A 13134-nucleotide genomic window follows, 5' to 3' on the forward strand; every position below is an offset into this window, starting at 1 on the left:
AATACTCATACCTTCGTTACTCTAAAGCAACAGAAATGGACGGTCTTTCCTTTTTCGTTCATGGCTGCTTATGTGCACAAAATAGAGAAACGGAAAAGAAAAATGGTTCTAATAAATCTAAAAATGCATTGTTTGGAAACATGAAGATTTAGTGCAAAGCTGAAAAATTATACTCATTCAAAATAGGGACGCACAGTGAAAATTAAGCCTTTTCAGTGCACCCTTTCCCTCTCAGCTTTCAAGTTGTCAGACATACAATTCTCAAAGGATTCCTCAAAAAATATTTTACCTTTGGTAATTCCTACCCTCCCTGTTTTACATTAAAACACAATAATGAAGATTCAGCCTCCTGTACTTCTATCTGCCTCTTGCATTTGCATGTGTTTCCCTCGTTAGCTTTGATATCACAGTGCCATCTACTTGATAGACAGAGTCGGATTATTTCCCTTAGCAAACTGCTGCACAGCTGTAACCCTGCAGAAATCCAGCATCTGCTCAGTTTGCTCTACAGTTTTTTCCTCCACCCCTCCAAGCCCGCACCTTGGAAAGCTGGCCTGGCTCCATGCGTGTTTTGTGAACTAATAAAACGCTCTGATGGGACAAAGGCAGATCCAACAGCACACTGAGAGCAGTTCAAGCCCTGGTGACCCCTCTCCTTCCTGACAGGTGTTTCATTTGAAAGCTGTGTCCCTCTGTACAAACAGAGCACTTCAGCCCCTTGGACGTGTAATCTGGGGCAGCAGCTTTGTTGGGAGTCAGAAGGCTTTGTGGCAGTCAAAGGAGCTTGGTTGCGCAGCCTGGTAGATTGAGCTGTTCCCTCTTTAAAACACCCGCAGGCTGCTTTGAGCCCCGGAGGTGTATGCTTTATTAATTTCTCTGACAAATATTTAGAGAAGAAACACTAGAGACGGCTAACAGAAACCATCGCTGTGCTCTCGCTTCCAAAGATCTGTTTCTCTACTGGAATCACCAGTCTGGCAAGATCAGCAGTCAGAGGCAAGGTGACACTGCCACACAAAATTACTTCCCACCTACAAGACAGGCTTTTTTCTTGCTCTACATTATGGAAAAGTGTTTGAAGTTGGGTTGTTTTTTTTTTCTTTTCCCCTACGTATATTTCAAAGTAGTTCTGATTCATTCATTCGAAAGATGAATGCGTAGTAGACTTCAGTTTTACCTGTCCTTAAGTCTTCCATTTTTATTGCTTTTATCCTCATCTGTCATTCTTTTCTTATCTTACAATTACAGCCCCAGACAGATAGGGTGAACGTTCTTGCAGCTTCCCAGTGCTCAAAGTCCTTGGTGGGCCTTTCACGTGAGTGCTCTTATCACCTCAACGTTTTGTCTCTCAAAGATATCTTTGCTCTGACTCATGCATACAAGCAGAGCAAGAAGAGGTACAGGCTTGCTTTTATCTGCACCTAGGTGTGTGTGTGGAGACTGGGGGCTAATAGAGACATCGGAGCCCATTGCTGATACCTCCCACCCGTGGAGGGGGTGGGACATCTCTCTGCAGCATTTCCTTGTACCATGCTGATCCTCTGTTACCCACTGGGTGTAATCGCTTTACTGCGCAGAGACGAGAGCTAATTCCAAGGATGTAGGGAAGCAAAGATGAGGAGCACCTGTGGACTCGTGTCATTAAACATACTGATTAATCTACCGTTAATTACAGCGATGGTTCTCAGGCAGTATACGGGCCCAGAAGGGAAGGTGGCCACACCATTTCCCATCCTGAAAGATTTCTGATCTTGGCATTGAGCTACATTGGTTTGCTGCAATTTCATGCCGGCTGGTGGGGGCACGGTGCAGTGCATTAGGAGGCTGTCTTTTCATTTGGTGGCCACTGTGCTGAGCAAATTTGAGGTGTTGCCTGGTGCTGCTGCCACGGAGCTGCAGCTGCAATGCTTCCTTCCACTGATAGGGAACAGCATGGTAATCAGCCCACAGCACCACATTGAGTATGTGCTCTGGGATACCAAGCTATAAAGAAATATTCAGTGACAGCTGTGAGGAACTACAACAAAACAAACAACTGTTTGCCTTCTTAATGGCCATCAGTCTTGATGGCGTTCCTGGTTTGTTTATAGCTCAGGATGAAGATAAAGGTTAACGTTGATCGTACAACAATAACCTCTTGTATGCAATTGCTACAGTTGCTTGGGAACACAAAACCAATATTTTACGTGATGACACCAGCACCTGTTCTGTCTTGTGAGTGGAGAGGTTCCATGTAAATATCCCGTATGTGAGTGCTAACATTCTCTGGCTTCCAGTTTGCTTAGGAGAATTAAATAAGCAGAACACCCAGGGGTCAAAGAGATATCTGCAATGATTGTAAAATGAGCATTTTGTCCACACAGATGCCAGATATTCCCTCTTAGAGTTCAGTAACTTTGATACAGCTCAGCCATCAGTTGTTACTGTGGCCAGAAGGGAACAGGAGCTGTTCACCCACTGGGAGCTGGTTGCTAGTGCTAGCTGAGTTCTTCATGTGCAGTTCTGACAGTGCTTTCTCAGCTGCTTTATTATAGACCAGATGAAGTACAGCAAACAGTAGTAAGAGTCTATTGCATCTGGTAGCCTATATATTAAACCTCACGCGGAATGTGACTTCCGACATGCTATTTTCAGCCTTTTCCATGCTAAATGGCACAGAGGAGATACTTTGAGGCTTCAGAAAGGGCTGCATTTCTAGGCTGTGTTGTGCACTAGCTTTGGGCTCCCTGCTGCCCCAGAAATGCTGCTGTTGCCTGGACTCAGACCACTACAAGCTCAAAGGCAGGAGTAAACCACAGCCAGCTTTCCCTGCAGCCCCTTCCTTGCTGAATGAACACAAACCTTGTCAGAATTCGGGGCAGTGGTGGAGGAAGAGGAAGACACCTCTTGCATGTGGGCAGATTGCTGTCGTAATAAACACCTGAACCATTATATCTTGGCTGGAACTCTTCACGTGTGGCAGAGAGCCTGCAAAGCCAAGAATTTAATAAAATTTGTTTCTCCACCTCCACCCAGCCAAAGTATATCCCCCAGTTTTCCCTAAAGCAATCTTAATTAAGTAAATATAATAAAATCTCATAGAGATGATGAGATGTGTGCTTCCAGAAAAGCACAGCATGGTAAAATCCTTGTGGGGGTAAACAACTTCTCTGGGCAGTGCCAGCTTAAGCAACTACCTCCAGCTGCTCACATGTATCCCTGTGTCCCTCCTCCAACTGCTGGCAAAGCTGTGTGATGAACTAAACAGGAGAACAGATCCAGATGGAAAATGGCCCAGGGGGAAGGCAGGGGGCTTTCAGCCAGATCACCTCCTCCATGCAGCCTCAGATGCTCAGTTTGTGCCCTACCACCGATAATGAGAACAGGATTGCAGGGGGAAGGGGACAAAAAGGGTGGTGACCGTTTAAACCAGTTTTGCCACCTTTGCTGAATGTCAAGCCATTGCTTGGATAAAAAGAAAACAAACAAATCTCAGGAAATCCCCAGCGTAAGGAAATCGGGCAGCCAATTTCCCTCAACTCCCACCTTAATCTGTTTATTCCTTGCTGTGATGCTTGTCCCTGCTCCCTGGGCACACTTCTTGCCCTCACTGCTGTCCTCATTAAGAACTGTTGTGGTCTGTCTTGCAACACACATAGGTTTCTCGGGGAGTAGCAAAGGGGAGAGGAGATGTAACACATGGGCTGCCTGCGTAGTGTGTCCCTTCTCTGTGCCAGCACAGAGACTCTTCCTGGTATCCTCTGCTTTAGTTCTCTGCCAGGTTGTGTTCAGACCGGACACTTTGTGCAGCACTGGCACTGCACTGCAATTTGGCATAGAGAATTGCATAATGGTTTCTTCATCCTTTCTTAATTCTGCAGGGTAGAAATGAGGGGCTTTGGTCAGGAGGCAGCGTCATAGTGATACAAGCTCTTTTTGGATAAACACAAGTTGGATATGCGTTGACACTGCTGCATTGTATCCCTGTGCTCATCACTTTGTCCTGCACAGTCCTTGGGGATGCAACATTACAACGTGGCAGCAGAGCAGCTATGAGCTGTGACCCACTGGGCATGTGGCCGCCTCACACAAGCAGGCTGCCCACGGGGCTCCTGATGCACTGCTCCCTAAAAGCAATGGGGTTGCGGTGCTGGTGTCACTGCTGTGGCCATGATTGCTGCTGACGGCTGTTGGGGCTCTTGCCAGGATAAGTCAGGTCCAAGCTGAGATGCCAGCAGCTCCTGCTGTTTTGACATGAGTTTGATTAGACCGGCACGACACGGCATCCCTAGGCAGTGCCAGAGTGCCAGGGGCCATTGCTAGCAAATAGGATAATAAGGTCTCTCCCAGGGACTGAGCCAGGGGTGCTGCGAGCAGCTGTTTTGCTGCCATCAGAGCACAGCAATTTGTCACAATAGCCCCTCCAGCTCCTCCACATGCCCCAGTATCCCCTTGGTGTGCACAGGCCTTTCTCCGCTCCATGCCTGGGCTTCCAAAAGTGTCTCTGTACAAAAGGAACACAGCGCTGGGTGGGATCAGAGTGGGCCGCACGCTGTTTCTGACCTTGATGAGGGGTTGTGACCACCCTGCAGCCAAAGGAGCCAAGGAGCGTCCCCCGAAGCAGGGAAAGGCAGTGGCTGCAGCTTGGGCTGGCTCTTAAACCGGCCCCGTAGGGCTCACACACACGCAGTAGGTGAATGCAAACACAGCCTGGGGCGGCAGCTTCCCGGAGGTGGAGCCGCACCGGCACAGGTGGAAAGGTTGAGCCTTCCCCTGAGCGGTGAGCTGCGTGCCCAAGATCACCCCCTCGTCCCCTGCCCCGCGCCAGCATGGACATGGCGAGCACGGACGGCGTAGGGGGCCGGAGGAAGAATTTGTCCCTGCTGCGGCACAAGCTGTACATGGGGGAGAGGAGGAGGACGGAGCCCGTGGTGGAGAGCAGCGGGGCTGGGGAGCACGGTGCCTTGCGCAGGAGTCAGTCGGACAGGACGGAGTACGGCCAGAAGCTGCAAGGTACCAGGGAGGCGCGCTGGGTGCTGCGATGCCCGCGCTGGGTGGGAGCACGACACCTCTGGGCTGCAGTCTGTGCAACGCATCTGCAGCAGGGGTCCTTCTCCTCCACTTGACCAGAGCACATCTGCAACGCAGGCAGTGACTTGAAAAGGCCGTGCCTCCACCCTGCCTTCTTCCCACACGTAGTGGGGCTGTGCGCTGACTGATCAGAAGCATCCAGGGCAGTTTTGTCTTTCAGTTGAAAATACCAGCATCTCTAATGCATTAATCTGTTGCTCAGATTGCCTGAGCCTGAGCTCAAATACATCCAAATGCATGCTTTGATGGATATGCAGGTTCGAATTATCCCTTTATGAAGAGCATTTCTTTTCAAATAACCAAGTTGCGCCCAGGCCAGGAATTGCCAAATTATGTCAGTACTGGGCCTGTCAATTGCAAATTAAATGCAACGCCACAAATGGAGGAAAAGCATGAAAGATGAACGTGGCTATTTCTGGGAGAGCTCTGAAACACAAACTGATGGATTTCTGTGGGTTTTCAGGGTCTTGAACTACAGGATCTCATCACGAATGCAGGGTTTGAGTATTATCACAATATAAACATTTATTACTAATAGTGATATAACTGCCTATGACAACCACTCTTGTGGCAGTAATCCTTTATGGGGAAGTAAAGTAGAAAAATACCTTAGGTTACTGTATTACGGTTTTGATGCATTTAATTAGGAAGCAATTTTCTTTCAGAGAGACAATAAAAACAGAAAATAAAATAATAAACCAGAAAATAATAGGATTTATATGGGGGCTGCATATGCTGACAGCAACTGAGAGGTTCATTGATTACAGCGTTCCCTCCTCGTGACAACTAATCAATGGGGAGATGAAAGATGTTGGGTGAAGTCGGGCACAACTCTGGCAGAGGCGCTTGGGGGTGTGAGTGGGAATCGATGCGGCTGGGTGGCTGCGATCCCAGCACACACATGTGTGTGTGTGTCACTGGAACAACAGTTTTTCTCGTGCGGTGGGCCGCCCAGTTCAGATCTGGTTGTAGAGTGGGATCCAGCCAAATGCACCAGCTCTTCCCTTCCCCCACAGTGTGCTCATTCCGGAAGTGTCTCTTGCTTGAAGTCTGGAGCGAAGGAGGCAGGGAAGTCTTGGCTGGCATGGCAGTGTGTGAGGTTATGCTGATGGCCATGGGCCAGCAGGGTGGTAAATCCGGCTTTGCAGCTCCCACCTCCAGCTGAGGTTGCTGCGGCCACAGATGGCAGAGTGCCCACCCAGTGCTGGCTTGCTGTGCGTGTTTATATCTGCAAAAGACAAATGCTGGTGGCTAACAAGGTACCTGCAGGCTTTGCATTTAATCAGAAGTTGCCTGTCCTCAGAGTAAAAGTCCAAAGTGGGTAGGAATTCCTACAAAGGGTATTTACATTATTAGTAGAAAGGCATGGAGCTGTGTGCAAAGGCCTGATCTAGATCTGGTTGTGGTGATCCAGATGTGCCTGGATCTGATAAAGATCACAGGTCCCAGACCTAATCTGTTACTCACTGAAGCCAATGAGGTACTTCTTGCATGTTCTTCATTTTTCTCATCAGTGCTTAAATACAATTAGTATTGAGGGAAGCGTTTTTGTTTGTAGAACAGTTTGAGTTGGAAGGGACCCTTAAGGGCCATGTGGTCCCACTCCCTGCACTGAACAGGAACATCTACAGCTCCATCAGGTGCTCAGAGCTCCTCCAGCCTGACCTCAGCTGTCTCCCAGGACAGGACATCCACCACGACTCTGGGCAACCTGTGCCAGTGCCTCACTGCCCTTAGTGTAAAACACTTCTTCCTTATGTCCAGTCTAAATCTCCCCACTTTTAGCTTTAGTTTGAAAGCGTTTCCTTTTGTCCTATCACAAAACTTTTCAGCTCTCCTTCCTTGGTTAGAAAAACAAACAGTTCTGTTGGTGATGCAAACACTCTGTTGCATATTGTCAGGTCTGGAGTCTCTGAGGGCTCTGTAATAGTAAATGTTTTGCACAAAGATTCAAGTGACGATAGTCTGTACTTGTGTCTGGTCCTGCATGAATTGGAGGCACATATTTGGAAAGCTCCGTGTTTAGCTGCCTTCCCATAGTCTCCTGTTAATGTGTCTTCTAACAGCTGGTCTGCAGAGCTGTAACAGGCATTGCACAAACGAGGATGTGGAGGACAGGGGCAAACCGTACAGATGTGAATCTTGAATGAGCAGGACAGGTTTCTAGTGAGAAGCAGGGTCCTGCCAGAGCAGGAAATGAAAATCAACCCTGGCCGAGTACAGGAGTCAGGTATCTTTGCACCCGGGTGGACTTCCTGCAAGTTTTGTTCTTTTATATGGAATCCAAACTGCTTTCTAAAAGAGGGTGGGGAAGGGGACCTACCACCCAGATACCCATGGCAATAGAGGTGGCTTGCTCTGTATATCTACAAACATAAGAACAGTAATAGCATTGTCAAAGTGTAAACCTTGTTTTGTGGTGTTTTTGCTGTTGTTTGTTTGTTTGTCTCTTTTTAAGTGTTTTTCACTTCAAAATGAAGAATTCGTTAAAAAATGCAAGTAACCATTTTCAGGTTCATTATTATCCTAGATACATCTATTCAGTACCTTCTCAGGTGTGAACTGACATGCATTGCCTCCCAGTTTCCTTCCTGTTGATAAAGGAAGCAAGGTGCAAATTAACCATTATATTCCTCAAGAGCTTGACTAACCTGAATGAGCCCATTTCAGCTCATCCCATGAGATAACCAAGTGCCACCAGCTCCATTTTAGATAAGGAGAATCAAGGTGTTGCTTTCAAATGGCAGGTTGGTGAGACAGCCATGCAGCCACCTAGAGCTCAGCTTGTAGCTGGGTCCTGGGATGGGTCCAGGCACACCTTGGTCAAACCATCCACAGCATTCCATCAGCTGGAAGCGAACATCACTTTCCTAAAGAGGGAAGAAGAGGGTTAAGGAAGATAAATTCACTGGGACTTGAGGCAGAAATAATATGCAGGGCCATTTTAAGAGCTTAGATCCAGCTTCTATCATATTTCTATGCAGTGCCCAGCTCTATGTTCACTATTTCCTGTAGTGCAGAATTTTCCCCTGCAGATGTGCTCTTCCTACTACCCTTAAGTGGCACAAAATAACATTTAGCAGCTGTTTTTAGAAGTATTACCATAGCTGTTTGGCCGGTAGGTGCTGGTCTCCTACAGCTGAAAATCCATCAGTAGCAGGTGGGAAAGTAACAATATCAATATCTGTGCATTGCATTAATGCTGGGATCAGTCTGTGAATTAACTTACAGCTGTCATCATCCCAGTGCAGTACCTGTGTGTATAGATGTACATATTGGCACGTACATGTTTGCAGAATCAGGGCAGACTGAGGTAGATGAATTGTGGGGATGGACGCCATCAGCCAGAAAGGACAGAACATAACCACGTGCCAAACTTGTGCTTGGTATGAAAAACAAGCTATTGAAAATGCTGGGCTCCCAGAAAGAGCTGGAGATGAATGTTCACAGTGTTCAACAAGGTAGTGTGTGCTTTGAAGATACTCCTTGCATTACAGATCTATGACATACTGACTTCTTTCTAACTAGCTGGGAATGGGTCATTCGTGCTATCAAGTGATTTGCACATGCATTAATTTCAGTGCATCGGTATTAGGCACACTGATGCAAATCGCTCAGCTACCACAACATATTGCCTCAGCTCTCCTGGCTGAACCCCAGACTTTGCTTTTTGCCTGTGCCTGATGGAGTTCTGATAAATAATCAACACTGCAAATGAAGCTGAAACCCGCAAAATCATAACAACTCCTGGAAAGCTGCTACCCTTGGTGTCCTAGCAGGGCTCTTCTTCTGTCCTGTCCTCCCCACCCACAGCTTGCCACTCCGTCCCACCAGGCACCTGATGACCTGGCCTCTGTATCTCCTGCCAGCAGTAGAGATCCTCCATGTCCCTCCCCAGTTCCTTGTTTGCTTTGCTCTTTGTTTACTGATTAACTTTCTGTGTGCTACAATGCCGGTGATTTCCTGTTGCAAAATGTATTGATCTTTGGAGCAGCTGGTTTGCTGAATGAAGTACAGAAAGGAGGAGAAGTCTGGATTATTTCCTGATGTGCAGGAGATGGCTTGATGAAAATACGCCGCCATGTGCAAATTTGAACCCGGAGGATCTAATTCTGTTAACTTTCATTGTAATAAACCTGGAGGTATTTCTTGACCTTACTGCAGTGACAGCCGGGCTGGGAAGTGATCGCATCTTCTCAGAGCAGAGTCCATTTTGTGCTGCTGTGTTTGCACAGCACTTAGCACAGTAAAGTCCCGCTGTGTGCTTCAGATCTGGAGGTGCGTGCGCCTCCAAGGGGAGCAGTTCAGATGCAGCCCTTCCTTGGTTCTCCCATTAGTAACATACTCACTCAGTGCTACCGGTGCGGTGTATTTGTATCAGTGTATGATACTTTGGAAAGGCTTGTTTGTAGGTATTGGTGCTAACAATGAGGGCATTCTTCTGTCACCTGATGAGCAGCTTTCTTCCCTTCCCCTATGGTCACATGGGATCTCTCTGAAGTCCTGTCAGCAGATATATAATTAAAGCGAGATGCTGTCAAGGGATTGAAGACAAAGCTTGCATATGGAATGTAAATATTTTCTGCACTTTATGGAACAAGAAATGATCAAAGACAGAATGACCTAATTGCACGTAAGTCTCTGGCTTTATGAGCAAACCTGTTGCCCTGGAAGCCCATATACCGTCATGGGACATTTTGCATCTGTAACAGCCATGCAACAAGCGTGTCCCTGAGTGTCAAACCCGTTCCTGAATAATGTTGCCAGCATATACATGTGTGTGGGGAAAAAAAATGGCATTTTCTACAACCCTTTCCCAATCCTTTTTGTATTTCCTTGCCTAAACTGCCTGTGTCTCACTTGCAAATCCAGCTGATAAAAGTGGTGTAGATTCCTGTGTACAGTCTCTGGGTTATCTGAGGGTACAGGCTATCTGAGGGCTTGCTTTCGCAGAGAATAATTTTATCTATGGTGGCGTGAGGTTCAAGTTTCACTTGTGAAAATACAGTAATGCTATAATTTATTTGCTGTTCCTTGATAACTTATGCCTCATGCCAGGCAAAATTCCCTCACCTGCACCACGTGAGTGCTGGGCTTACTTTGGAGTCCTCCAAATAGCACTTGAGCAAGAAAAAGATCTCTCACTCCCCTTCATGCATTGATGTTGTTGTACTTGTTGCTATATTCCATTCCTCTACGTTCGCTTCCAGATGAAAAGCATTAGGTGTGGAGAAACCTGTGTCCTGCCCTCCCAGGGCAAACCTAATATCCACCCTGAGCATCTCACCTGGAGGAAGGAGAGCTGGAGCAGACCTCCAGGAGCTGCTCTCTACATGGGGGAAAGCCTGGGAAATTTGCGCTCATCCATCTTATAAACCTTCCCTGACTGCTTCTGCAGTCTGTCCATGTGCCTAGGAGATGCTGTACTTGTGCATTACTGGTCTCCCAGTTTTGCTGGATTGTCTCCAGCTGAGGGATGATATTAGACTTCACACTTGCAAGAAACTGCTTCTGCTACACATGCAGCTGCTTTGTCTGCGGCATCGCTCACCGAGCTTCTCATGTCCTGTGAGTAGAGCTGTGCACTTCCATGGCTCAAAACCAAAGTCATAAGCTCCCTCACCAATGCAAAATCTTCCAGAAAGGCAGCTTCTGCAGATAACTGTCCTTGCAAAAAACAATTGCAAATGCTGCCTTCCACTTCACATTTTATATCTACTAAATTACCAATCACCTTGGCACATGTCTTAAGAAATACTTGTGTAATAAACCATTCGAGGGGGACAGTTTTTTTCTTTTACTTTTACACCTGTCACTTCCAAGGATGAATGAGCTGAATTCTTACTATGATTGTTAATTCTCAGCAATGTCTCTTCTTGCTAATCCTCTCTCTGTACTGTTCCAGGGCTGGTTTACATTACCAGGTAGAAACAAGTCTGCCTGCATTTCAAATGTGCACTTGCTGTTTGTGCATTCATTAAACTTTCACTTACTCTGCAAGGATTTCAGCAGGCTACTAATGTTCTTAAACTGGTCAAAAGCAATCAGCTGAACGTAAAATCACAGCTTTTGGCTGTAATTATCATTTCAGTATCTCGCTCCTGCGTTCTACAGAGACAGACACGTCTAAAATGAAAATGTGAATGTGTTGAGTGAAAATGAAAAATTACTTGTAACAAAAGGGTGCTTTTATTAAAAAAAAAACATGCTTTCCGTAAGGAAACAGCATCTACCTGCTATTTCTCACCATTATTTCTTCCTGTTGAGAACAGTTTTTATTTCCTGGCGTTATTATCTATCATGCAACAAGGATAATAGCTGAGCCCTGACATAATTCCCGAATCAAATTTGATCAGGGCGATCTAATGGCATAAATAGAAAAAAAAGCCAGCCTCTCTGGGGATTGTGATTTTGAGCCTGAGGTGGAATACAGTGCCTTTGTTTGGTTCCTGTAATGTTGTTCCTGCCACCACTATAAAAGATGGAGAAGTTCTTTTACAGAGCATCTTGTGTTCACCTTCGGGTTCCATCTGATACCATGGTGGTACTGCATATAAGGCAATACATTTCTAACTAAGACCTTCCTCCTGAACTCTCACGTTCAGTCACACGCGTACAAACTATTTCACACCTGGTCTCAAGAGGAATGTTGGTTTTGGGGCAGGACTGGAACTAAACTGTATTGTTTGTGTGGTTCCTCGCACATCTGTAATTGCGGTTACTACCTGCCGTGTTAGCACATAAGCAGCAGGCAGGGAGGGCTCATTCCACAGCCCTAGCACACAATGGCTCAGAGGGAGCCATGAAGAAGTACTAGAATAGATTCCTGCTCTTCACACTGAAGTGAGCTCTGAGTCCATTTCTTTCAGCACACTGCACCTTTGGGGGCTGAGAACTGAAGTGAGGTGAATACTCACACAAGGCAGACACTCACACCAGCAGGGGCTCTTTAGGGGAGAATTCAGCTTAAAATTCTTCCAAGGCCTAGGAGAGAGGAGACATCCTGCGCGTTTCCATTCCATTCCATTGTCTGTGTACAAACTCTAGGACAAAATGTTTATGCCTGTGTTATACAGAGATTTAAATGCTAAAATCTCAATGGTAGAAAGAAGATTTACATTACAGAAGGGAAGTACATTGAAATAGAAAATAGAAAATAAAATCCGGAGAAGCAGCTCACCTCAGCTTTGTTCAGGCTCCTTGTCCTCCCCGTTGAAAACTACCAGGACAGAAGCAGAGGTGCAGTTCCCAATGCAGCTATTTAAATCAAACTGTGTTCACATCCATTTGACTGGGATTAATAACAAAACTATCCTTTCTGAATATTGTAGAAGGGCCTGAGGCTGATGATGCATTGAGTTTGTAAGATCTTACAACTCTCAGTGGAAGAGAGATCCAAGTCCTCTCTCCATTAGATTGCCTGGCTTCCTCACAAGTCCAACTCCAGGTTATCATCTGCAGCATTGACATGTGTTGTACGGGTGAGCTGGGCTCCGCTTGGTGCTCACTTGAGTGCTCATGACCTCACCCTCAACGATCAATTCAAACAACAGCAATCTATTCGGTATCAGTTACCAGCTGGCAAGGCATCAGATCCTGCTTGCTTGTGGCTCATTATACGGTACGCTTCCTACAAGGAGCTGAAATCAAGGCATAACAGCCTGATCCTCAGCAGAGATTCCTGTCCTTTGCTGCTGAGCGAGAAAATACGATGCTGTCAAGCCATGAACTGGGTAATGCGGAGATGAGCGCAGTAATGATCCGTCTGTCTTTGCTGGTACTCTGCACCATCTTGTGGCTGGCAGGAAAATGCCAGAATACCCTCTGAAATCTTCCACTTTTCCCCCCTGTGTTTTTCCTAACGAAAAATACAGACTGTCAGTGTACACTGACAAAATTCTGTGCCCTTTGTACAGCTGCCATGAGTGCCTGCAGGTTGCCTTCAGAACCAGACAAAGGGAAAGCCATCATTACAGATAAGTAGGTTGTGTGCACAAGTAGCATAGGTAAATAACCTGCCTATAGAAGATTCCCTTGCATTTCCATGTATTTGGAACAAATTAA

General features: G+C 46.4%; 1 protein-coding gene and 1 long non-coding RNA gene across 2 annotated transcripts in view; one reads left to right on the forward strand and one right to left on the reverse strand.

The window, feature by feature from the left end:
• The first annotated feature begins 4677 nt into the window (after positions 1–4677).
• ARHGEF38 (Rho guanine nucleotide exchange factor 38) overlaps positions 4678–13134 on the forward strand; it is a 33955-nt gene continuing 25498 nt past the window's right edge. Inside the window, exon 1 of the mRNA XM_072335309.1 lies at positions 4678–4992. Within this exon, the coding sequence (XP_072191410.1) occupies positions 4809–4992 (184 nt within the window). The 5' untranslated portion in view covers positions 4678–4808. The remainder of the gene's footprint in view (positions 4993–13134) is intronic.
• On the reverse strand, positions 5696–12143 carry LOC140251478 (uncharacterized). Its single transcript, XR_011903424.1, has 3 exons — positions 11988–12143; positions 7722–9573; positions 5696–6298 (listed from the first exon to the last, which is right to left on the reverse strand). It is a non-coding gene; the product is annotated as an uncharacterized lncRNA (long non-coding RNA).

This window comes from Excalfactoria chinensis, chromosome 4, assembly GCF_039878825.1.
Source record: "Excalfactoria chinensis isolate bCotChi1 chromosome 4, bCotChi1.hap2, whole genome shotgun sequence".
Classification (NCBI taxonomy): domain Eukaryota; kingdom Metazoa; phylum Chordata; class Aves; order Galliformes; family Phasianidae; genus Excalfactoria; species Excalfactoria chinensis.